Source organism: Mesoplodon bidens (assembly GCF_964165515.1).
Source record: "Mesoplodon bidens genome assembly, chromosome: 14".
Classification (NCBI taxonomy): Eukaryota; Metazoa; Chordata; class Mammalia; order Artiodactyla; family Ziphiidae; genus Mesoplodon; species Mesoplodon bidens.
Window position 1 is genome coordinate 15,493,648 of NC_138170.1, and position 27,317 is coordinate 15,520,964.

Sequence of the window (27,317 nt, forward strand, 5' to 3'; positions counted from 1 at the left end):
GGCTGGTGATGGTGTGGCAGTTTCTTATAAAGGTAAACATAATCGTACCGTATACTCATCAATCCCACTCCTAGGTTTTTACTTACAAGAAATGATATTATTTGTTCATAAAAAAGACTTTTACTTGAATGTTCACAAAAGCTTTAATTACAATAAACCAAAACTTGAAATGTCCAACAGGTGAATAAATTATACTATATCCATGTAATGGATCACTACTCAGCAATAAAGAGAAACAAACTGCCATAGAGGCCACATGAATGAATCTTAAAAGCATTATGCAAACGGAAACAAGTCAAGCACAAAAGACTGCACACAGTATGAGTCCATTTATTTTAAAGTCTAGAAAAGGCAAAACTATAGTGACAGAAAGCAGATCAGTGGTTGCCTGGAGCCAGGACATGAAGATGGCACTGACTGCAAAGAGTCACAAGGGAACTTTCTGAGATGATGAAAATGTCCTATATTATGACTGTGTATGTCTGTGAAACTAATTAAGTGTACACTTTTATAACTGTGAATTTTATTGTATTCAAATTATACTTCAATGCAGCTCGTTAAACATAAAAAAAGGAAAGCTGGCACAAGTTCAATAAAGTTCACTCACCTTACAGGGCTGTTTTAGGTACATATTACTACAGCTATATATGCTCTCAATAAATACTCCTAGGGCATGCAGCTTCACCTAGTATCTGTCTTTTCTTAATCTCCTCTGTGTTAAGGGGAGAGAAAAGGAGTTGTGAGGCTTCTCAATGGCTTTTTTTTTTTTTAAGGTCCTAGGAAGTGAGGCTTCTCAATGGCTTTTTTTTTTTAAGGTCCTAGGAAGTAGTCAGTTTTCAAAAGTTTTAAGATTGCTAGAACAATATGATTTCCACTTCGAAAACTGTTTGTACTACATCATGTATTACAAAGCTTTTCTTCTAAGCAAATGTACCGTGGTAAATTTCTATTAAAAGTGCAAGATATTAAAGCAAAGGAAACTACAAACAAGATGAAAAGACAACCCTCAGAATGGGAGAAAATATTTGCAAACGTATCAATGGACAAAGGATTAATCTCCAAAATATATAAACAGCTCATGCAGCTCAATATTAAAAAAACAAACAACCCAATCAAAATATGGGCAGAAGACCTAAATAGACATTTCTCCAAAGAAGATACAGATGGCCAAGAAGCACATGAAAAGCTGCTCAACTACAAAAACCTGCTCTCTAATTATTAGAGAAATGCAAATGAAAACTACAATGAGGTATCACCTCACACCAGTCAGAATGGGCACCATCAGAAAATCTATAAACAACAAATGCTGGAGAGGGTGTAGAGAAAAGGGAACCCTCTTGCACTGTTGGTGGGAACAAAAATTGATACAGCCACTATGGAGGACAGTATGGAGGTTCCTTAAAAAACTAAAAATAGAATTACCATATGACCCAGCAATCCCACTACTGGGCGTATACCCAGAGAAAACCATAATTCAGAAAGACTCATGCCCCCCAATGTTTCAGTGCAGCACTATTTACAATAGTCAGGTCATGGAAGCAACCTAAATGCCAATCAACAGACAAGTGGATAAAGAAGATGTAGTACATAGATATAATGGAATATTACTCAGCCATAAAAAGGAAAGAAACTGGGTCATTTGTAGAGACGTGGATGGATCTAGAGACTGTCATACAGAGTGAAGTAAGTCAGAAAGAGAAAAACAAATATCGTATATTAACTCATATATGTGGAACCTAGAAAAATGGTACAGATGAACCTGTTTGCAGGGCAGAAATAGAGACAGAGATGTAGAGAACAAACGTATGGACACCAAGGGGGGAAAGAGGTGGGGGGGGATGGTGGGATGAATTGGGAGATTGCGATTGACATATATACACTAATATGTATAAAAGGGATAACTAATAAGAACCTGCTGTATAAAAAAATAAAATTTAATTTAATAAGAAAGAATCTTACATCCAGGAATAAAAAAATTAAGGTGAAAAAAAGACCCCAAAAAAGTGCAAGATATTTGGATACGGAATTAATATTTGAAAGAATAAGTTATCTTTTCATATATAAACACTTTCGTCAATCCAGTTTTCTGACCCACAGACTTACACAGAAGTGACACAGGGTAGTAATGTTCTACAATACTCCAACTACTTCCGAGAAAACTGACAAACCAAGCGCTCACATTCCTGACCGTTCTGCCAATAAGATGGTAGCAATCCCTACACACCCATTACCACATATAGCTGCAGTCAAAGGTCTCCTTTTCTTTCTCAATCAGAACTCCTCTGTCCTCAGACAAAAGAAAATAAAGGAGACCACCATCTACAAGTTCAAAAGTACTGCTGTTAAATTTAGGAATTTGGGAGAATTGTTATGGCACTCTGTTTTTACACTGGGTTTTTTCACGACTGATCTTTGACTCTCTATTTCCTTGCAATTTTGCTTATGTCACTTCCTATTACTGAAATTGGTATGCAAGTCACATACCTCCCCCTTTAGAATAAATTCAGTTCCACTGCATATAAAGCCCAGGGGAATACAGTTAAGGAAGAAGTCAATATTTACCAACATTTCCTTAAAACAGTCAAATAAATGTTGCCGAGCAAAGCAAAAGTCACACGTAACTAAGAATGGAGCTTGTTAAATACACACTTAAGAAATAATGTCCTTGACTAAATCAATCCTTTTGCAATCAGATTGTTTTTCCTTATACACCTTCACTTCCAGACAGAAAAACACTGCAAGATAAAAATAACCAGAGTAGGGGCTTCCCTGGTGGCTCAGTGGTTGAGAATCTGCCTGCTATTGCAGGGGACACGGGTTCGAGCCCTGGTCTGGGAGGATCCCACATGCCGCGGAGCAACTAGGCCCGTGAGCCACAACTACTGAGCCTGCGCGTCTGGAGCCTGTGCTCCACAACAAGAGAGGCTGCGATAGTGAGAGGCCCGCGCACCGCGATGAAGAGTGGCCCCCGCTCACCGCAACTAGAGAAAGCCCTTGCACAGAAACAAAGACCCAACACAGCAAAAATAATAAATTAATAAACTCCTACCCCCAACATCTTAAAAAATAATAATAATAACCAGAGTAAAATATCTAACAACATCTACTGAATGCCTTGTACATACTGAGCACTGAGCTAGACAATCTGCATGCATTATTCTTATTTAATCCCAGCAAATCCTGGTAAGGAAGATATTAAACTCTAAAATAGGGAGGTATTATCAAATGGTAAAATTAAATGTATACTATTAACTACTATCAGGAAAGTTTGGGAAAACACTGACTCATGGTCTTGAAACCCCAGTTTCCTCATCTATAAAATATGCATTTACAGTTCCTATTTAAACAGGCACTACTGTGTACAGTATCTGGTACATAATAGCCACCACTTACTAAGCACCAACTATCAGGGCCATTTGTAGGGCCATTCAGCTAAGCACCTAGTGGAAACCAGTTAGAATGAATCTGAATGGTGTGACAAGCCCTATGACTGGGCACCAACTCATCTTATCTCACAAACAGCACAGACTGTTTAAATAGTCTCTAGTGTAATGAAAATTACTGCTTCTGGAAATCTGAAGAAACTCTCCAATGAATTTAGATTGTAACTTGGCTACCTTTGAAAGCTCGCTTCTATCCTTCTTTAGTCTGCTCATGGAGAAATGATTTAAATATAATTCTGAAATTCACATAAAGGTAGAAAAGGTGGCATTAGCCAAGTTTCCTGGTGTGCCTCTTTTAACTAGATCTAAAAATCTAATTGGGCAGAGAAAGAATAGTAATGTAAGGAAAATTCTGTAAAGGGCGAGAGAGCAGAACCTAAAGAAAAAAAATTTTTTAAGTGAAACTAGAAACTAAATAAAAACTTTACAAGCAAGATTATCAACTTTAACTTTTAATTTAACCTGTCATCATTAAGTTGACAGGGGTATATTTTTCTTCCCTTGTCATAAAAGAAAATTCTATCATGGATATCTAGTAGGTCAAACTATCTGATTACTAGAGCTGACGCATATACTGAACATGTAAACCTCAGAGGAAGCTGACTGGTTCTCTGCTCAATGCAACATTAATTCAGCAGATGTTAAACCCGCATAGTGTCTGGCATCCAACTCAGATGAAGTCCTTCTGGGGTGGTTAATAAGGTCTGGAAGGGACAATTTTACTTAAACTACTTGATATTTTCCTTTGAAAGAGAAAACACTTTTCTAATTTTCTCATTTCTTCCACTTTTAAAATCTAATTCTTCGAGTGTCCTGATCTTAAAAGTACTTTGGCAAAGAGTACACTACAAATGAAAAGTATAAGCTACCTGAGGATAGGAATCACCTCTTATGCATCTCCGAGGCCTCAATGACCAAGCCAGCGCCTGACACCCTTCTTGGCCCTCAATAAATGTTTGTTGAGCTGAATACATGGAATATCTTCAGACCAAGGAGTCAGCCTGGTCCAACTGAACATAATTGCAATCTGGCTCTCTTGGGATTACACGAGTCATACAGATTGGTCCATAATATGAATGTGTGACATCAACAAGAGTCAGCACTCATCCAGCACTTACTGCTTGCCAAGATGACCCAATGCGTCCTCGCACCAACCCTAGAAGGGAGGTACTCCAACCATCTCCATTAAAGCGGACGAGGAAGCCGAAGCATGAGGGCTGGAAGACCCTCTCAAGGTCACAGTCACGGCGGTACTCCCAAGTCAACTGTATGTCTAGTCTCTACACGAGACAGGCAGCCAGGCTCCTCAGGCAAGATGACAAGACTCATCACGTACCAGGAAGACAGGAGCTTGCTGTGACCAGACTTCTCCCAGGAGTGTTCACAGGTTTGAATTCAGCCACACCTGCCCACCACTTAAAACAAAACAACTAAGGGGCACACTTGTTAGACAGGCGGCAAGACGAGCTGAATGGAACTACAGAGCAGTGTTCTGACTCGCTGTAAGCCTGGATTACATCCACCAGACCAAACAGCCTTTACTGGTAATGTTCTGTCCACTATATACGTCTAAACAACACAGGCTTTTTTATACAGTCCACCCAAGCCCCTCCGCTTGCACACACAACCTTGATACACTATAACTATTTGTTTATGCCTGTCTCTCTAACAAGAAATTATTGGAAGTGAATGATCATGTCTTACTCCTAAACATATTCGCAGAGCCCAGCGGCAGGCTCGCTGATCACTGGTTGCGTGAAAGATGCACACTGACAGGGAATGGGAAGTACAGCTGAAATGGGACAGTGTGGAAATGTGTTCGCACGCGTGACAACAGGAAGGAAGGCTTGACAAGGTTCCACCTATTTACTTTTCCTTGGTACAAACGAACTGGCAGAAAGGAAAAGGGAATAAAAATTCAAAGTATAAAGACCACACGGAAATAAGGAATTTTCATAGGTAATGAACAAATTACCTATCATTAAAGATTGTATACTCGGGCTTCCCTGGTGGTGCAGTGGTTGAGAGTCCGCCTGCTGATGCAGGGGACACGGGTTCGTGCCCCGGTCCGGGAAGATCCCACATGCCGCGGAGCGGCTGGGCCCGTGAGCCATGGCCGCTGAGCCTGCACGTCCGGAGCCTGTGCTCCGCAACGGGAGAGGCCACAATAGTGAGAGGCCCGCATAGCGCAAAAAAAAAAAAAAAAAGATTGTATACTCACTAATCCAAAGCTTACAGTGGGGCATTTCTCAACAGGGTTGATACTGGAGGAGGGAAGGTGATGGTAGACAGATTTATCAAGCACCCTCAAACCAAAAGTTTAATCTCCTCAACCTCTCCATAAAGTGCCTTTATTCCCATTTAATCTAAGAGAAAACAGGGTAAGGAACCTGACCAAAGTCATAGGGCTAGTAAGTACTAGAGCTTCACTGCTTTTCTGTTTATCAAACCATGCTGTCTTCCCACATGACACATCCTGTTGGGATGTCTTATATCATTTTTTAGGGTTTTTCTTTTTTTAAGTTGGGAGGAAGGGAGGAGGAAAAAATATAAAACTCCCTCTTTGAGACACATCGTAACAAAGCTACAGTGTCAAGCCTAAGACCCCAATATGAGTTACTTATTCTAAGCACAAGGTCAGTTCAAAATGTGTTTATTTATGGACCCCAAAAGCTTTATTCAAAGCCCAGCATCTTGCTTATAAGGAAGAAACGGTCCCGGTAAGAGACGTGTAAACTGGATCACAGTGAACGTCTTTTCTCACAGTTCCCAGCTGAGGTCCTCTGTGCCCCCACCTCACGTGTACACCTGGAGAGCCCTGCCCGAAGTAACTGGCCTATCTTGATAAGCACTTGTGACCTGTAACGTGAGTATCTGTCTGCAGTCCTGCTCACCTCACCACGCTGGAGGCTCCTGCAGGGCCAGAACTGCATTTTTATCTTTCTAGACCCAGCCTAGGACACGGCACCCACTGCGTCAAAATTAATGAATTAATTTGCCAGTGTTCAGCCTAGTCTGGTGGCCAAATAAGAACTGAGATATGACTTCTAGGTAAGGGCAATGTTTTAAAAAAAAAAAAATGAAGAAAAGAAACCAATGCGGTGTTTTAACGTTTTAAGTATTAACATTTTAAGAAATCAACATGAAGTTCTGAGGTGAACACAGAGATGGTCATGAACCAGCCTTCAGTGTGTGATTCAATTTCCAACTGAGTCAAGATGTACTGAGCACATGCTGTGTTCGTGCACAATGCAGATAACAGTGGGCACTCCTATCTCCCTGCAACCAGGCCTCTGAGAACGAGTTCCACCCCAGAAAGGAGACGTTCAGACCAAAACATAAATCAGAAAGTCTGCCAAGCAGTGCTGGTGTGTGCTTGTAGGGGAAGCCTGCACAAAGCAAGAGTGACTCCCAACGGCTTCCACTCGCCTTTGTGTGCTGAAGACAGAGAGCTGTCATCAGGGAGAGGGGACCCTTCCCCAGCTCACCTCCCAAGCCAGTTTCAAAGGCACAGCCTTCCCACCAGAACAAAAAGTAAATGACAACACTTATGTTGGTGAATTAGCCGACCTAACTCAATCAAGTGTAATCTGTTGATGTGTTATGACCACTGAGTATGTATAAATTAAGACTTTTATTTGCAATTGTACAAAGGCTCTGAAGAAAAATCACCCTGTACATCTTAAGACCAGCCCCCTGGAGGTGGCGTGGTGGGGAGGTTAGACAGACAATGTTGCTTTATTACTAGTTTCTTCCAGGCCCCAGGCCGAGCTCACCTTGTTTAGGTCTTTCTGCCACCCATCCAACTCTTTAAACAGACCTCCCTCCACTAGCCTGTTACTTCTTTCTTCCCCTAACTCTGTCTGCAGACACCCAAATGCCTAGCTTACATTTTTGAAAACATCTCCTTTTCAAAATCTAATGAATGACACTTTCAGGCCTTCTCTGATATTTCTGAATGTATCTTTCTGTATAGATATTCCAAAGTCTTGGAGTACCCAGTCTGCAATGATTCAGAAACATATCTACATACCCATCTGGTGAAAATTACTCATATATCACTGTATACAACCTGCTCAAATTTTGTAACAAAAGGAAAAAAAGAAACATGTAGCAAGAATCTACAGGAATAGACCCATAAAACTGAAAGCCAAACCCTTCCTCCCGCAAGTAGCTGGTGGCCTTCGTGTGCCTTCACTTCCAAAGCAGTCTGTCGTGCAACAGTGGACTGCCTGGTGTTACCGTAAGGGATGGAGAACTGTCCACTTCTCTTAATTTTACTCAGCGCCTTTCATAACTTGTCCAATGCTAAGTTGTGCAGGAACGCAGGAGGGTCCAGGTTAGTCCACCGTTGCAAACCAAGACCCTGGCAACATTCCATTCCTTTCTCCTTGTTGACTGAGAACTACTTTAATAGCGCTGCTGTAGCCAGTTAAAAAATACTTCCAGGGGCTTCCCTGGTGGCGCAGTGATTGAAAGTCCGCCTACCGATGCAGGGGACACGGGTTCATGCCCCGGTCTGGGAGGATCCCACATGCCGCGGAGCGGCTGGGCCCGTGAGCCATGGCCGCTGAGCCTGCGCGTCTAGAGCCTGTGCTCCACAACGGGAGAGGCCACAGCAGCGAGAGGCCCGCGTACCGCAAAAAAAAAAAAAAAAAGTACTTCCAGGAATGGACAGCTGTGAACAAGAAGTAGGAAACACGAAATATCTTCCAGGAATATTCACTTAGGAAAAATTGTTTTCAGCATGGAATGGAATGCAAAATTTGCATATATCATTCAAATAAAACTCGACACCTTAAAGAAATGGCTACCTCTCTGGGGTGTGTCCTTGGGCTTCCCTTGTCCTTGCGCTTTCCTTGCTCAGTAAGGGGCAAGAGGGATTAAGAACTGATCCAAGAGACAAAAGCTCCAGGCACAGTTTCTTTACCTGGGGGGGAGTGGTGGGAAGATGAAAATAAGAGACGCAGGCTGGAGGAAACAGCCTAGAAAAAGAAGAAAAAATTTAAGAAGGTAGGAAGTCTTCTCTGTAAAGATATCAAAAACTAACATTTGAGTACCTACGTAAAGTGCCTAACACCTCTATTAAGCGTGTGTGCTCCAATTTTATAGATGAGAAAAGTCCACAATTAAATAATTTGTCCCCAGGACACAAACAGCTAGTAAATGATAAACTAATATGTGAAGAAAAGTCATCCATCTGCAAAGCCTTCACCTTGTCTAGTTACCAGGCACGAGACCCGAGGCAGAACCCAGCCAGGTGGAAGAACAGATGTTCAGCCAGTTGAGGCTGTTATACGTGATAAAAAGCAACAACACAAGAAGTTAACTGTGGTAAGAGTGTGTGGGGGTAGGAGGTGGGGACAGAGATACTATTATATGATTTTAAGAGAAAAAAATATTGAAATATAAGGTAGGTTGACACCTGCCTAAAATTATATTTGTGGCAATACTTCACACACTTCAGAAGTTTTTACAGATTGCCAGATACGACGAGCTGAAAAGTTCTCAATTCACAAGTTGAGCAAGTAAACCACAAAAATTAATATATGAATTGTACGTGAAATTAAAATAAACTACCTCTAAATATTATGTATGGTAGACAAGCTATACACAACACATTTTTTTAAATGTAGGTTTACAGAGTTTCACTGTTTCTAATAATTTTTTTTTAATGTGTGTAAGTTAAGAAAATCCTTAGTAGATCATTTTTCTTCACCATAAAAAGAAAGAAAAACGTGCACAGCAGATGAGAAGGATGCTGAAAGCCATCTATCTCTGGCAGGCAGAATGATGTTCCCCCACCCACTAGATGTCAATGTCCTAATCTCAGGAACCTGTGAATATGTTAGGTCATAAAGCAAAAGGGAATTAAGGTTGCAGATGGAATTAAGATTGCAATCAGCTGACTTTAAGACAATAAGGTTATTCTGGATTATCTGGTGGGCCCAATATCCGTAAAGTGTAAGAGGGAAGCAGAAAAGGGAGGACCAGAGAGAGGGCAGCATAAGAAGGACTCGGCTGAAGCCAAGGCATGTGGCAGCCTCTCGAGAAGCTTGAAAAGTCAAGCTAACAGTTTCTCCCCTTGAGCCTCCATAAAGGACACGGCCCTACCAACACCCTAATTTTAGCCTGTGGTATCCATTTCAGACTTCTGATCTCCAGAACTGTAGGATAATTAATTAGTGTTCTTTTAAGCCACCAAGCTTGTGGTTATTTCTTACAGCAGCAATAGGATGCTAATACGCTATCTGATCTGAAATCACCAAAACTTTTGCTGTAGCAACAGGTTTGGGAATAACACCTAAAAATAACAATGTTGGCTATACTGGAGAATAATAACTGATATAGATGTCTAGACTTCTACCTCTGGGCATGAAGGAGTAGCAAGGACCATACCCTCCCACCTGAAACAACCAAAGACTCAGACAAAATACATGAAATGATCGTTTTCAGACCCTAAATATCAGTCAATGAAGAAAACAATCTCTAAGAGATGGGAAACAAACAAGGCAAGCCCTATAACTGGCTCACTGCCTTGAGTTACTAGGCCACAGGGAGGGGAAACTGGGATGGAGTCTGGTGGACTCTCTGAGTTGATGAGACAGCTGAGAGTCCAAGGAAACCAAGGCAGTGAGAGTTCATAGGACGGAATATCATAAAGGAGAGAGCCGCACAGAGAACTACAGAGGGTCACCGTACTCAGCAAAGTACTGATCAGTCCCTAAAGTGGGAAAGAACTACCCAAAAGGATTAGAGGGAACAGTGCTGGGCACTCACAGAACCAGTTACAGTGCCTGTTCCCACCAGGCTTTTGGATAGAGGACTCAGGAAGGTCTTGCCTCAGCTGTGGAAAATAACTGATCCGAGCCTGAGCCCTGCTCCTGACCCACCTAACAAATCTTAAAAGCAAGACCCAAAAAAGATCAAACTGTTTCCAATTAACTGCATCTGAGAACAAAGCTCAAGAGTATTTTTCGGAAGCCAAAACAACAGCACCCAACAAAGTAAAATCTGAAATGTCTGGCATCCAATTAAAGACCATCAAGCACACAAAGAGGTAAGAAAACATGAACTACTATGAGAATAATCAATTGAAACCTACCTAGAACTGGCACAGATGTTAGAATCAGCTAACAAAACAATTTAAAAAGTATTATAAATGTGTTCCATATGTTAAGTTAATAAGTAGAGAAATAAAAGATATAAAAAAGACTGAAATCACACTTTTAGAGATGAAAACTATTGATACAATGTATGAGATGAAAAATACACTGGATGGGATTAATGGCAGATTAGACATTGCAAAAGAAAAGACTGATGAACTTGAAGGCATAGCAATAACAACCAAAACGAAACACAACGAAAAATGCAAAAACTAAGTAGTACAGTGAGCTGTGGGAACAACTTCAAGCTGCCTAATACATGAATACCCGGAGTACCCAAATTGGGTTTGAGGAGAGGAGGATAGGAAAAATAGTCAAAGAAATAATAGCTGAAAGTTTCCCAAACTTAATGAAAACTATAAATCCATAGATCAAGAAATTCAACAAACATGAAACATGAAAAAAAACTACACCAAGAGACATCAAATCAAATTGCTCAAAACAAGTGACAAAAATGAAATCTTAAATTTATCAAAAGAGATATATTACATACAGAGGAACAAAGATAAAGATGACATCAAATTTCTCGTGGGAAACAATGAAAGGAAGAAGAAAGTGAAGGTAGACACTTCACATATGAAATAAACATATCAACCTATAATTCTATACACAGCAAAAATACCTTTTGAAAATAAAAGCAAAATAAAGACATTTTCAGACATATAAAAGATGAAAGAAATCATTATTAGCAGATACACACTTCAAGAAATGTTAAAGGAAATCTTTCAAGAAGAAAATGATACCAGGCAGGAATATACAAAAGAATGAAAATCACTAGAAATGGTAACTATAAGTAATTATATAAACTAAATGTAAATATATATAAACATATACAAATAAATAAATGTATATACATGTATATTCACACACATATGTATGCAAATCTCTTGGAAATTTTTAAAAAATCATTGACAGTTTAAACAAAAGGAGAGTTTAAACAAAAATCATAACAATGTATTGTTAGAACTCAATAACAAAAAGATCCCTGGTAAATCCCCAAAGGCCTCAAAATCAAAGATCTCAGTTTCCACCTTAAAAAACTAGAAGTAATGAAGTAAAAAGAAGAAAGGAGATAATAAAAATCTTAGTAGAAATAGAGAGACAGAGAGAGATTAATAGGGAGAAAAAAAACCCTGAAATCTGTTTGCCAGAAGAATATTAAAATTAATAAACCTTTAGCCAGATCAAGAAAAATTACAAAAGACACAAGTTATAAATATCAGGAATGAGAGAAGTGTCACTAGTACAGATTCTACAAATATTCAAGAAATAGAACACTATGTACAACTTTTTCAATAAATCTAATGACTTAAATGAAGTAGACAAATTCTTTGAAAGATTTTAATTACCAAAACTCACTCAGAAAAAGACAGATAACCTAAACAGCCCTGTATCTTAAAAGCTGAGATTATAACTAAAAAAAAAAAAAACCCACAAAAAAATTCCCGGCCCAGATGGTTTCAATTGTAATTCTTCGATTGGTAACCACATATTTTGGGGAAAACAACACCAATTCCATGCTGACTCTTTCAAAAAACTAAAAAGGAAAAAATACCTCTTAACTATTTCTATGAGGCCAGTATTTCTCTATTACCAAAAGCAAAGACATTACAAGAAAACAGAATACTATCTCTCATGACTACAGTTATAAAAATTCTATTATAAAGAAAACAGTGACAGATTTGGCCAATACATTTTTAAATAATAATAAGTAGAAAAGTAAAACATAAAAATGCAAATGGAAACTTGGAAAAATATGAAATCCTTAATTAAGTGTTCATTTAAGTCAAAAAGGAAAAATATGAAATCCTTAATTAAGTGTTCATTTAAGTCAAAAAGAAAAATTTAAACACCAACAGAAAGATTGACAAAGATGTGATCAAACAACACAAAAGAAATACAAATAGCCAGCAAATGTGTAAAAGAGTTCAGTCTTACCAGCAATTTTTTTTTTAATGTGCCAAGCACTGTGCTAAGGGCTTGACACCCACAACCTTGGTAAATCTCTGCAATAACTCCATGAGAGAGGTGCTATTATTACCCCTACTCTATGGATAGTGAACCTGAGACAGACAGTGGTTAATGCTACTTACCTACACTCACATCTCCAGAAAGCAGGAGATGGCCAGAGCCCAGACCCACACTCTGAATCACTATTTCTACTTCTCAACTTCCTACCTCCTATGGACTTCTCTCTCATTAACTTAGATAGCTCATGGGGTGAGTTTGGTATGTTCCTCCTACCCCATCTCCTTGCCATGCACAGTGGAATGGTGGTTCCCAGAATTCCTTCCTCGTTGATGCACACTTTGACTTAGGTCCATAAATAGAACACTGCCTTGCGTCACCCAGAATTTCTCAAGGTTATGTGATCTTAGCATCCCAGCTGGAGCTCTAACCCTCCTCTCTCTGAACTTGGGATACATCTTACACCTAAGTGCATCCCTCAACCTGGTATGAAACCATGCCTAAGAAACACTAGCGATTTTTAAAAATCAATTAAACAAAGGGATGTCTTTTATTGCCAAGTGGGCAAGGACTTAAAAGAAGGATAACAGCCAATGTGGGAAAGCGGGCACCCTCACACCGTATTGTTGAAACGTATGAATTGGTAGTTTTCTTCAAAGGCAATTTTGGCAGTATCTCTTTTTTTTTTTTTTTTTGCGGTACGCGGGCCTCTCACTGCCGTGGCCTCTCCCGTTGTGGAGCACAGGCTCCGGATGCGCAGGCTCAGCGGCCATGGCTCACGGGCCCAGCCGCTCCGCGGCATGTGGGATCCTCCCGGACCGGGGCACGAACCCGTGTCCCCTGCATCGGCAGGCGGACTCTCAACCACTGCGCCACCAGGGAGGCCCGGCAGTATCTATTTTTTAAGTGGGGGGTAGAGGGGAGAAAAATGGGGGAGAAGAAAGAGAGATGATGACTGATGTTGGTTCTTTCTACCTGATAGATTACAGAGAGTTTTCTCAACTTACTCATCCATATTTTATGTTTCATTTGTACAACCAACGTGAATTTTTTGTGTGAAGTTAAGAAGTTTTCTCAAACTGACCTCTAAGTTGTATGCACAAGAAAAATTATTATATACTACACGGTCTCATTTTATTGGAAATTAAAATCCTTTATTATACTCTCTCAAACAAGCAACCCCCAGCAGTACTGACAGCCACAGAGGAACTGTAGCCAAGAACAAAGAGATTTAGGAGAAGAAGGAAGAAGGACTGTGGCCCCACACAACATTAATGTGAGGATTAAAAGAGGTAAGGCATGCAAAGCCATCAGCACTGTGCCTGACACAAGGAAAGAACTTGATAAACATTAGCAATCATCATCAAGTCATTCTAGGCATTACCAATTATAGGCAATAAGTGCTTACATAATATATTCCTGAAATGGTACACTATCAAAGTTGTATAAATATTATCATTTCATAAATACTTTTTCTTCATTCTGGTTCATCTTTATGACCATCTTTATGGTTTACTGCTTCTCCTACCAAGACAGAATTCAATGTGTTGAACTCCTTAAAATGTTAGGTCCAGGAAGAATATGACCTAGTCCCTAACCTTCAGAAGCTCAAGATCCTATACAAGTATAAATAAACCCAGACGCAGCTGGGAAGAAACTGACAATATTCAGAAATTATTTTCCATTTACAAGAATCTCTAGGATTCCAATAAAATTAGATCTAATTGCCAGCCTGCTCCCTTCTTACTTTCCTCTCTTGTCAACACTCTTCTCAGTAACCTATTTTCGAGTCCAGCCATAACCCAAGAGAAGCCCCCAGTACAGTGAGGCAAACTTCTAAATATGAAATAACTCCCTTACTTGTGAAACATAACTACTGCTGAACTAGCCCCGAAAAGAGACATTACCTCTTGACAGTGGTAACCACTACTCCATTATCCATTTGCAAATCAAGAAGCAATACCTCTTGACAGTGCTAACCACTACTCCATTATCCATTTGCAAATCAAGAAGCAATACCTCTTGACAGTGCTAACCACTACTCCATTATCCATTTGCAAATCAAGAAGCAATACCTCTTGACAGTGCTAACCACTACTCCATTATCCATTTGCAAATCAAGAAGCAATACCTCTTGACAGTGCTAACCACTGCTCCATTATCCATTTGCAAATCAAGAAGCAATACTTCACATGAGCCCATGTCACAAATTCATGGAAGCACTTTTTTAAGAGTCATCCAGTTCGAAAAGCACACCCCCCTCTCTTAGACACCAAGTAAAACTTTAGAATGACAAATTTGAACCTTATTTCAAAGCTCTTTATAAGTACAGTTAAGTCCTAGAAAGCATCTTTGTACCAGAAAGAATTTCCCAGGAAACTCTTCTGCTTCCAATTTACTCATTCCCCTCCAACTGAAATCTAAGGAGGGCCTGTGCCATATACCATGGATGCAAACGCTAATTAATTTGTACCAGTACAGTTGGCGTAGGCTGTATCTCAACGTTACTGCTGAGATAGGTTTTCATCAGCACATGTTTTGATGCAAATGTAGCACCATAACGACAGGGGACAGACAACCCCCCTTAAGAACCAAAGGTAGACTGTCACATCGGTTTATAATCAAAACTGATCAAGAAAATAGTCACAAATTGTTAGAACTTAAGAGGCTTAAGGTACATTTCACTTTATAGGCAAGGAATCTAAGGAACGACCCCAAGCTTGCAGCATGTTTTGTTTCAAAAGCAGACCATGCTTCTTTTATCAAAAACTAGTCCACAACCCTTAGTCATACAATGCAGGTGTGATTTACAATAGCATCAAAAAAGAATAAAACGGGCTTCCCTGGTGGCGCGGTGGTTGAGAGTCCGCCTGCCGATGCAGGGGACACGGGTTCGTGCCCCGGTCCGGGAGGATCCCACGTGCCGCGGAGCGGCTGGGCCCGTGAGCCACGGCCGCTGAGCCTGCGCGTCCGGAGCCTGTGCTCCTCAACGGGAGAGGCCACAACAGTGACAGGCCCGCGTACCGCCAAAAAAAAAAAAAAAAAAGAATAAAACACCTAGGAATAAATCTAATAACCAAGGAGGTGAAAGACTTGTACACTGAAAGCTACAAAACACTGCTGAAATAAAATGAATAGGACACACATAAGTGGAAACATCCCATGTTCATGGAACGCAAGATGTAATATTATTAAGATATCAATATTACCCAAAACAATCTACAGGTTCAGTGCAAAACCTATCAAAACCACAATAGCATTTTTTGCATATATAGAAAAATCCATCCTAAAATCCATATGGACCCTGAGAAAACCATAATTCAAAAAGAGTCATGTACCACTATGTTCACTGCAGCTCTATTTACAATAGCCAGGACATGGAACCAACCTAAGTGTCCAACAACAGATGAATGGATAAAGAAGATGTGGCACATATACACAATGGAATATGACTCACCCATAAAAAGAAACGAAATTGAGTTATTTGTAGTGAGGTGGATAGACCTAGAGTCTGTCATACAGAGTAAAGTAAGTCAGAAAGAGAAAAACAAATACTGTATGCTAACACATATATATATAAAATAGGGGCAGGACAGGAATAAAGATGCAGATGTAGAGAATGGACTTGAGGACACAGGGAGGGGGAGGGGTAAGCTGGGACAAAGTGACAGAGTGGCATGGACATATATACACTACCAAACGTAAAACAGATAGCTAGTGGGAAGCAGCCGCATAGCACAGGGAGATCAGCTCAGTGCTCTGTGACAACCTAGACGGGTGGGATAGGGAGGGTGGGAGGGAGATGCAAAAGGGAGGAGATATGGCGATATAGGTATATGTATAGCTGATTCACTGTGTTATAAAGCAGAAACTAACCATTGTAAAGCAATTACACTCCAATAGAGAGGTTAAGAAAAAATCCATATGGAATATCAAGGGAACCCAACAGCCAATCTTTAAAGAAAAGAACAAAAGTTGAGGTCTCACACTTCCTGATTTCAAAACAAATAACAAAGCTAGAGTAATCAAAACAGTGTGGTACTAGTATAAAGAGAGATTAATAGACCAATGGAATAGAATAGAGAGCCCAGCAATAAACTCCCATGTACATGGTCACATGATCTTTATACAAGGGTTCCAAGACAACTGAATGGGGAAAGGACGGGTTCTTCAACATATGGTGCTGGGAAAACTGGACATCCACATGCAAAAGAATGAATTTGGACCCTTATCTTACATCATATACAAAAAGTAACTCATAATGAATATCAAAGTGTAAGACCCCAAACACTTAAACTCCTAGAAAAAAATACTACAGGGAAAGGCTTCATGACGTTGGATTTGGCAGTGTTTTCCTGGATATGACGTTAAGAGCACAGGCAACAAAAGCACAAATAGACAACATCAGACTTAAAAACTTCTGTGCATCAAAGAATACAATCCTAAAAGGCAATCTACAAAATGGGAGAAAACATTTGCAAATCATCTATCTGATAAGGGGTTAATATCCAGAATATATAAAGAACTACTACAACTCAACAACAAAAATAACCCAATTAAAAAATGGGCAGGGGCTTCCCTGGTGGCGCAGTGGTTGAGAGTCCGCCTGCCGATGCAGGGGACACGGGTTCGTGCCCCTATCCCGGAAGATCCCACATGCCGCGGAGCGGCTGGGCCCGCGAGCCATGGCCGCGGAGCCTGTGTGTCTGGAGCCTGTGCTCCGCAACGGGAGAGGCCACAGCAGTGAGAGGCCCGCGTACAGCAAAAAAAAAAAAAAAAAAAAAAAAAATGGGCAAAGGACTTGAATAAATATTTCTCAAAAAAAGCTATACAAATGGCCAATAAGCATATGAAAAGATGCTCGGGACTTCCCTGATGGCGCAGTGGTTGGGAGTCTGCCTGCCAATGCAGGGGACATGGGTTCAAGCCCTGGTCCAGGAGGATCCCACATGCTGTGGAGCAACTAAACCCATGCGCTGCAACTACTGAGCCTGTGCTCTAGGGCCCGTGAGCCACAACTACTGAGCCCGCGTGCCACAACTACTGAAGCCCACGTGCCTAGAGCCCGTGCTCTGCAACAAGAGAAGCCACTGCAATGAGAAGCCCATGCACTGCAAGGAAGAGTAGCCCCTGCTCGTCGCAACTAGAGAAAGCCCTCGCGCAGCAATGAAGACCCAACACAGCCAAAAATAATTAAATAAAATAAGTCTTAAAAAAAAAAAGACAAGATGCTCAATATCACTAATTATTACTGAAATGCAAATCAAAACCACAAGGAGATATCGCCTCACATCTATTAGGATGGCCACTATTTTAAAAAAAAAGAAAGAAGTGTTGGCGAGGGTGTGAAGAAACTAAATCTTTGTGCACTGTTGGTGGAACTGTAAAATGGTGCAGCTGCAATGGAAAACAGTATGGCAGTTGCTCAACAAATTAAAAATAGAACTACTATATGATCTAGCAATCCCACTTCTGGGTATATACCTAAAAGAATTAAAAGCAAGATCTCAAAGAGACATTTGCCCACCCATGTTCACAGAAGTATTATTCTCAATAGCCAAGAAGTGGAAGCAACCCAAATGTCCATTGGACAATGGATAAACAAATGGACAAACAAAACGGAAAAATGATATATATATGTGTATATATATATAATTATATAAATGTATATATCATTTTATAAATATATATTATATATATTTTGTAAATATATATCGTATATATAATCATATATATATGACATATATATACACAACAGATTATTCAGCCTTAAAAAGGAAAGACGCTCCATCACATGCTACGACATGATGAACCTTGAGGACGATATGCTAAGTGAACTAAGCCAGTCACAAAAAGTTAAATCCTGCATGATTCCACTGATATAATGTATCTAAAGGAATCAAATTCACACAAAACAGAAAGTAGAATAGTGGCTTCCAGAGGCTGGGTGGAAGAGAAAAATGGGGAGTTGCTGTTTAATGGGTAGAGAGTATCAGTTTTGCAAGATGAAGAAGTTCTGGAGACCCATTGCCCAACAATGTGAATATACTTGACATTACTGAACTATACACTTAAAAATGGTGAAGATGCAGGGACTTCCTGGCTGTCCAGTGGTTAAGACTCCACGCTCCCAATGGAGGGGGCACGGGTTCGATCACTGGTTGGGGAACTAGGATCCTACATGCCATGCAGCCAAAAAAAAGGTTAAGATGGTAAATTTTGTGTGTTTTGTTTTTTACCACAATTATATATAGAAATAAATAAATAAATAAAATGGGTCTGATGCTCTATCATGACAGACCATGTCAAGGATCTTCTTAGACCTTAGACATTTTTCAGACCTTTGCCCTAAGTGCTATATTCAACAAAATGAATCAAGAGTTATAGTTTTCTAAAAATCTTTCTAAAGCAATCACAAAGGAATGAAAGAAAAACTGATCTACTATGGATGATAATGACCGCCTAATCCAAAAACACCTTCATAAGAATGAACAGCTCCCTCCGGAAGCGTGGACACGGCCACTGGGGCTTGGTGGCCGCGGGTGAGCGGGGCCTGGTGGGTCCGGGCTGCGGCCGGGGCTTCGGGGCGCTGCTCGTTCTCCTGCCCTCAAGTTGAGGATCTCAAGCCTGGGACAATGGTGTGCATTCCTTGCATTGTCATTCCAGTTCTGCTCTGGGTCTACAAAAAGTTCCTGGAACCATATATATACCCTCTGATGTCCCCCTTTGTTAGTTGTATGTGGCCTAGGAAAGCTATACGAGAATCCAATGATAAAAACAAAGGCAAAATAGACTGTAAGGGTGCAGACGTAAATGGATTACCGACAAGAGGACCAACAGAAATCTCCGCCGAAAAGAAAGACTAAAGCGATGGTCCCAAAGGATCTCATTGTTTGAAAAGTGGATCTGATAGTGTGAAGCACCTTCTTTGTACTTGTCTCTGACCTTTTCCCCTGAAACCAGAATTTGAGTTAGTTTAGATATTTACCTGACACTAATCAGGAAATACCTGGTATTTGTATTTAAAATGTAGCTAGTTACATTTAATGACCTCATTCCTGAGTTCCTTTTTCATTAAAGTAGCTTTCATTTCTTTTATTGCAGTTTTAAAAATAAGAATAAAGAAAAGGTTTGTGCCAGTAGACACTGTTACTAAATCAGTCCCTAAAAATCCTTGGGCCTCTAGCTTTTATTCAGTCTCTTCAAATTTGAGGAGTATGATTTTACTGTGAAAGAGTGCAGTGAGACTGTGCAGTGAAATGAAAGGTAGTTTTTGGAGATGATAAGGACTTGAAACATAAAGATGTAGTTACTGTCTCACTCAATGGAGCAGCTTATCTGTGAGAGTAGTCATTACTGTTTATTGCTCTGAGGAAGATAGACTAGACAGGGAAATGGGGTAACCTCTCTGAAAAGTGGAACATCTTTTACATAGATGGCTAATGTATATTATACAATTTAAATTTTTGTCGCATTCCTTCTGTTCCTACGAAAGTATTAAATATTCAGTTTAGCTTGTTGTTCTTTTTTCTTTTAAAATATAACTACTTACAAGTAAGATTTTTTAAACCACATCAGAAATCAGGATTGTAACAGTGTGATGGCATCTGGATAGTTATGGGGCAGCGATATTTTTTTTCTTCTTTTTTTTTAAAGTTTAGATTGTATCAGTTATTTTGTTCCATAATAAGACACCAAACTTCGTGATTTTCAGCAACAGTGATGTGACTGGACAGTTATTTGCTGGTCTGGGCCTCTCCACATGATCTTTCATCCCCAGACCTCTTCATTTTAGTGTAAGGATCTATAAATATTCAAAGACGATGAGACATATCTTTATAGAATATTTATTTTCACTGAAGCAAGGAGAAGTTAGAAAGGACTCCCCGCCTTGGGTCCCCAGTGAAGTTCTGGGTCCTAACTGAGGCTCTGTTAAGCTGTGTCTGGTCAAGTCATTGATCCACCTTGAACTTCCTTTGATATAAATGTGTTTCAGCTTTTCTGCCCCAGCCTACCTGAGGGATAAGATAAATTCTCATTAGCAGCTAAATCCAGTTGATTAGTTTGTTTTTTAAGGTATTAAAACTATATTATGAAAATAGCAGATGTTCATAGTAGAACAATGCAAGGGCAGCTTAAATGAAAAGTTAATGTTCTTTCTCTACTCTCATTCCTTTGTTCTAGCTCCACAGATGTAACCACTATTAGCTTTTTGTATAGCCTTCTAGCAACTTTCTTAAAATATATCATTTTTTAAAAATCAAAAAAAAAAAAAAAAAAAAAAAGAATGAACAAAGCACCAGAAATGAACTTCTGGAGCTCCTAGACTTCCCACAGAAGTCTGAAAGAGATTTCACCACTGTCAAAAGCTGATGCCACTACAAACCTTTGGATTATCTCCATTTCCTCTGAAGACAGGGCCAGTTTCTGAGACTGTTCCACATGTCTACACTAACTTGTCGCACCAATCTAGAACTAAGAAGTACATGAATTCACAGAATGCAGTGTAATTTTAACCTAAGCAATATACCAGGTACCTAAATCATCAAGAGCTAAGAGTCGAGTCAATGGCTTCTAATACCAAATACCTGTTCCATAGATCATCCATTCATGAGTTTCCTTGGTTTCCTTTTAAGAATGTACACGATCCAGATGGCCTGTGACCATTTTAATGGTTAAGAAGTTAATAGAAAGTGATATAGATGTTTACGGTTGTTTAAAAAAAAAAAATTCACCTCACTTGAATACTTAACACATTGGTTTTGCATGAACTGGCAGGACTGTTCTTTATCCAGCTGGTATACAACAGAATCTACTAACTTAAGTACTCATTCAGGATTAAGCAGCTTGACTCTAGGGAGAGATGGCTTGCAAGGGAATCCTAGCTCAACTACCTACCAGCTCTGTTACCTTGGGACTATTACTTAATTTCTCTGTGCTTGCTTCATGATCCATAAATTGGGGTTTTATGAGGATGTGAAATATTAAAATCTAAAAGTAACAAAAGTGATGGTTTAGATAAGTATATGTTACTCATTTTAGTTACAAGAGAAAGCAACATGTAGGGAAGAAAAAAGTAGTGTTGCCCTATGTCTTACTGTAGCAGAATTGCTAACACTTGCATCCAAGTTCAGAGTTTTACCTGTACTCTGGACTCTCAATCCAGGTTTCAGATATGAGAAGGGGAGGATAAGGTCATTCTAGGCAACCTCTGTTTAAAACTGAATGCCTGTTATGGATTAATACATACTGCAGATGTTGATAGAGGTTCTGCCCCACAGAAATTCCAGTCTGGGTGAAGAATGACACCCGTAAAACAGTTTAAGGGGCTAAACAAGGCAGTATATGATTAAGTGTCAAAATGAATGACAGCTGAGTAACAAAGACAATGCAAATTCAGAGAGGCGACTGCAGGACTTCAGAGACGTGGAGAGAGTTGGGAAGTGGGGGCCTAGGGCAGTGCCCCGGGCAGGAGGCCGGGGGCGGTGGGAGAGCTGCCCAAGAAAGTTAACAGGCACTGATGCCACTCGGTAAAAGGTCAAAATCGAGACCAACGTGGCAGAGAGAATAATCATGGCATTAATAAAAACTGGGAAACCAGAGGTAGCGCCAGAGAATTCTGCTCTGGACATGTGCAGCGTGTGCTGGTGGCCAGATGTGCATGAGAAGGAAGACAGCCAACGCGCAGCTGCAGAGCAGTGACTGACAACAGGGCAGGATGATAACCGAGAAGTACGAAGTCACAGAAACGAAGGAAGCAAAGTTCCAAGAAGCAGCTATCAACAGTGCCTGATGCTGCTTACAGCAGATAAGGAAAAATTCAGCCAGAGAAAAAAGGCCTCTCAGTCTGACAAGGCCAATCAGAAAGCTCAAGCTACATGCAGATGAAGGAGAATTTCTAAAAGCTCAAGCACCAACCATGATTTCACTTTCCCCCAAGAGTAGTTTTGCTTATTACTACTCTGGATGATAACAAATTAGATGATTTCACACCTACTCCCAAAAGCTGATTTTTTTGGCAGGTGTCTATGGGGATGGCTGCAAGGATTACAAAGAGAAGCACAACTGTCCTTAGCAAGAGAAAGAGAGAACACACTTTTTCCAACTAGAGGATTCCAATGATCCAGGCGGTAGCAAACAGCTTTTCCTAAAAGCAAGCAACGAAAGTTCTTTAGTGAAGCACTATGAATGAATATTCTACTTACTAGGCCCTAAATTAAAAAGTAATCACTCTACCCCCATGCAAGGATTAAAACATTTCACTCTTAAGAAAATCACTCTTAAAAAACATTTCTACATTATGAAGTAATAATTTGATTAGAAGAAAGTAAATACTGCTCCTGATCAATTCTACCATCCTAAGACAAAAAACCTAATCAAATTAGGTTTTTATCTCTTTTCTCCTGGTCTTTATTCCTAAGCACTTTGTTCATATGCTTTGGAGAGAGAACACTTTTGTACCCTCCTTTTGCACTTCTGTCACAAATACAGCTTTAATTTGTGAACGAAACTGAAGTATCTGGTAGACAAATTTAAAAGTCCTAAGAAAGACTGTCAAACTTCGCCCTGCCATAAATCGCCAATTAATGATAAAACATGTGACACAAATATAAACCGTCACAGGCTAAAACAATCACATTCCTGAAAATTTATCCAACTTTATATTTACTAGATGCATAAAATGTAGCTCTTCATTTATAATAAATTAAAAGACAACCATGCCCTCCAAAAACAGATTTCACAACGAAACTATATTATACATGATCTATGATGCTTTTTTTAAAAAGCTCTTATTTGCTTGTAATAATGAATGGGCTGATTTACAAATAAAAATACCACTAAAAGTTATACGTTTAAGATGTACACACATATCTTCACTATATATATTTTAATATATTTTCACTACACACACACACCCCTATTTTCATTCTTCTTAATATCTAGATCTTAGCTTCAAGAAAAATCTTGACACCAATCCAGAATAAGCAAGTTAGTTGTAGTAATTACAGTAACTTCTACCTCTGGCAACTCTTTCCGAGGTCCTTACAAACTGTAGAGCAGAGTCAAAACATCTTCAAAGGTCCCTTTTCTCTGGACTAGTGAAACACACCCCCATAGATCAGGGAAGACAAATGTTAAGATACAGGAGTGTTAAGACATACAGGATGTTAAGACAAAGAATGGCTCACGCTTCTGACTTAAAATTAACAACATCTAGTCCAAACATGAAAAACTGCAGTAGGTAACCTAGCTATTTCTGCTGCTTTCCTTCCGAAGACAATGAGTTTTATTTTGTTTTGAAGATTTTCTAGTGAGATTCTGCTGCAATAGAAATATACTAAAACACAAAATGCCCAGAGAAACATCATTAAAATTGCAGGTAAGACTTAACTTTGAAAAATTATGCTGGTTTATACCGCCAAAATAAACACAAAAAGTCCTCAGGATGTAAATGGACAAAGTGAACTCAGCTACCTTCAGAAATCTGCCCAGATTTTCTGGGGAAAAAAAACCCAACAGCATCCTTTGCGGGGTGAATGGTGCCAAATTTGCGGTATCACATTCATGTAAGAAAATCAATCTCACTACTACTCAAACAAAAACTACCAGAATCTGATCAGCAAGGAGGCTGAAAGCACTGGCCACTTTTGGAGCTACCTTCATGGAATATTTGATTAGAGCCAGATCCATTTAAGATGGACAGAGTCCTGTGTTCTATATTAGTATAATTACCATCAATACCTTGAATAGCTAATTTCTCCATCCAAATTGTTCATCCAGACAAAACATGGGCTACAAAAGGTGTCTGATTCTGCCAGGACCTCTGGCTGATTCGACCACATCTTTTCATCCTTGTACACCTTGGCACGTATTCTCCTCCCCTAACCCTTACATTTATGGGTATTAGAAGAGGTGTACTAAAACTTATAAACCACACAAAAGGGAAATTAGCAAATATAACCTAGGCTGACATTTCTCAAACATGGGATTTGTTTACTTAACTATACACTGAGAATTAGCACATAAAATGGTTGTTGGAAAAATAAGCAGCAGGATGACAATACAAACTTAATGTTTTACTAGACTCAATCATTTTATTTCCCTGTGCTAATGACCCATGAATATAATCACTCACTCAAACAAATGTTAAATGCCTACTGTGTGCCTGGCACTGTGCAAGGTAAGCAAAGGCAGAGAAAAAGCAGGACACAATACCTGCCAAGGACTACTTTACACTCAAGGAGACATTACCTTATTGTACTATTTCAGACTTATTGGACACCAACTACATGCCAGGCTGTGCTGGGCACCATGGCCACACAAGAACCACCTGCAGATCTGTAACCAAAGATGGACTATGACAACCCCAGGCCTGACTAGTCCTAAAGCAGCAATATTTTATTCAGGAAATAATCTTGCCTCTGTCAATTAATCCTTTCTACAGATGGCAATTCTCTGAATAACTTCCACCTATGTTAACCCAGACTAAGGTTGCTTAGAGTTAAGTGAGAGAATGTACTGTTTTGAGCAAAAAAATAAACAGTAAACTGAAACACATTGCACTTTAACATTAATTTGGTGTGCTCTGCTGTTGCCCTCAGTAACAATAAAAAGCAAGTGACTTCAGTCGTAAAGTAGAACATCAACCCTAAAGTCATTGTGGCAAGAAATTATTTTCTTTGCAGTGGCAGTTTAGTGTGAAACAGAAGCTAAACTAACAAGTTTTGCTTAGCTTTTTAAAAACCATTCACTTTTAGTGATTTCTTCATGAAGGCTCTGTGGTCACTCATTTCCCCAGGCTCAAAAACACGTAGTAATGACAAAATTACAGATCTGGTCTTCTAGGTTACAAAATGATTTTTTAACCCTGTAAAAGTACCGGTATTACAGTCATATAATACTAACGAGAGTTTTAAAAATAGGGGTCAGCCCTTAACTGTAAATTATAGATAAAGGTTTGCAAACTAGAAACTTGACATTGGTTTTTAAAGTCTTTCACATTAAAGACAATGACACCCAATTAAGTATCTTAAAACATGTAAAAAATATAAACAGACTTTCAATAGCTTAATAGAGAGCTAGGCAGAATTGTACGAGAGAATTGTTAGCTAAACAATCATCAATATTGCAAAGCGATACTGAAAAAGGAAGCTGAAAAAACAAGATTCCTCCCCCCAAAATGTTTGAACAAATGCAAAATAATATTCGGTAAGCTGTCTTGAAGCCTTTCCACCAGTCTCGCTATTTTTACATTTTAAAGTGAGCTCTGTTCGCACGCCGCTATTAAAACCGCAACCAAAAAAAAAGTGTCCTCAAATTTGCCTATTAACAGCAATCAAGTCTAAAAATATGCCCCTCCTACCTAGTGAGCCAAGTGGCAATAATACATGAGAACTCAGGAAGTTTTGAAACGGCAGTGACAGGAGACAAGAGGGAAGACGAGGGGAAGGAATCACGGAGAACAAGAGCAACTCCGTGCGGCCAACGCCGCGAGTTGGCATCCGAATCGCAAGTTCCCGGCTCGGGACGGGACTCGACCTAGCAACTTCGCGCCGGACCGAGCCCCGCGCTCGGCCTCCCTCCGAGCCCAGAGCCGCGGCCGTTCCTCCCCGGCCGCAGCCCGGCAGTGGCCTCAGCGAGGGCGCGGTGACAGCCGCGGGGCCGGGCCCGGGAGATGCCGGCCGGCTGACACCCACCTTCCTTCTCGGCCCGCGCCGCGGCCACGACGAGGGTCATCACCAGGTGCAGCGCTCCCAGGAAGCTGGCGGCCGCGCTCCGCGGGCCCCCGCCGCGGCTGGCCGCGGGCTCCAGACCGGCCCCGGGGGACGTGGAGGCGGCGGCGGCTCCTGCTGCTCCTCCTCCGGCCCGCTTCCCCATCCCTGCCGGCCGCGGGCCGCCGCGCTCGAGATCCCGCGCGGTCCTTCTCGGCTAGGCGGCGGCGGCGCGGGAGCCGTGGTCCGGGCTCTGGCCGCGGCGCCGGGGGCGAGAGCGGTTCCGGGCCCAGGGCTCGGACTCCGGGCGTGGGTCTGGGTCCGTGCGTGCGTGTGAGCGAGAGTGTCAGTCACGGCCTCGGCCTCTGCATCGCTTACGGAGAGTCGAAGCGGAGAGGCCGCGGGTCAAGCACAGCGGTCGGCCATACTGGAAACGGGCACGGGCCGCGGGCTCTGGGCGCTGGCCTGCGAGGGGCGGGGCGCGGCCCTGGGCACCGCCCCCGCCGTGTCGTCACCTGGGCGGCCCGCCCGTCGGTTGCACGCCCCGGGGTCCGTGGGTCGGAACTCCTCGTCCCGCCCTCGGAGGCCCGCGGCTTCAGTGGCCAGGCGGGACGAGGGCAGCACACCCCCAACCTGTCACCGCTGGCCCGCCGAGAGGAGGAGGAGGGAGGCAGGCCAGGGCCCAGCCGCCAGGACTTATGATGGCGGCTCAGGCTTCGCGGAGGCAGTGACGGCGATCACGTGCGGACGGGGAGGCCTGGCTGCGCAGCCGCTTTGGTACGAGGGCGGGGCCGGGGAGGGGCTGCGGGGCGCTGGGGCAGGCTGGGACGCTGCTGTGAGCAGGGTACAAACCTCTGCATCCCTGGTACTGCAATGCGAGAGCCTTACAGAGGACTGAGTGCGCATCCAGACCTCGAGGCCCAGCGCGGAAAATCCATTCCAGTGACTCCTCCTAGCCGCACCTCCGCCACTCAGCCGCTTCGAGAATACCCATGGCCTGATTGAGTTCCTGGTGGCGCTGCCTTGGG

General features: G+C 41.2%; 2 protein-coding genes across 3 annotated transcripts in view; one reads left to right on the forward strand and one right to left on the reverse strand.

Moving 5' to 3' along the window:
* The window catches only part of TMEM131 (transmembrane protein 131), a 200,809-nt gene extending 174,081 nt beyond the window's left edge, over positions 1 to 26,728 (reverse strand). The window contains exon 1 of one of the 2 annotated variants that reach the window (XM_081254464.1): positions 26,275 to 26,728. In XM_081254464.1, the coding sequence (XP_081110590.1) occupies positions 26,275 to 26,455 (181 nt within the window). In that variant the 5' untranslated portion in view covers positions 26,456 to 26,728. The remainder of the gene's footprint in view (positions 1 to 26,274) is intronic. The other variant, XM_081254463.1, reaches the window with a different exon arrangement.
* On the forward strand, positions 19,078 to 20,090 carry LOC308627741 (UPF0729 protein C18orf32 homolog). The gene has a single exon (XM_081254094.1). It carries the CDS (start codon positions 19,213 to 19,215, stop codon positions 19,441 to 19,443), a length of 231 nt encoding a protein of 76 aa, XP_081110220.1. The 5' UTR covers positions 19,078 to 19,212; the 3' UTR covers positions 19,444 to 20,090.
* Positions 26,729 to 27,317: the final 589 nt, after the last annotated feature.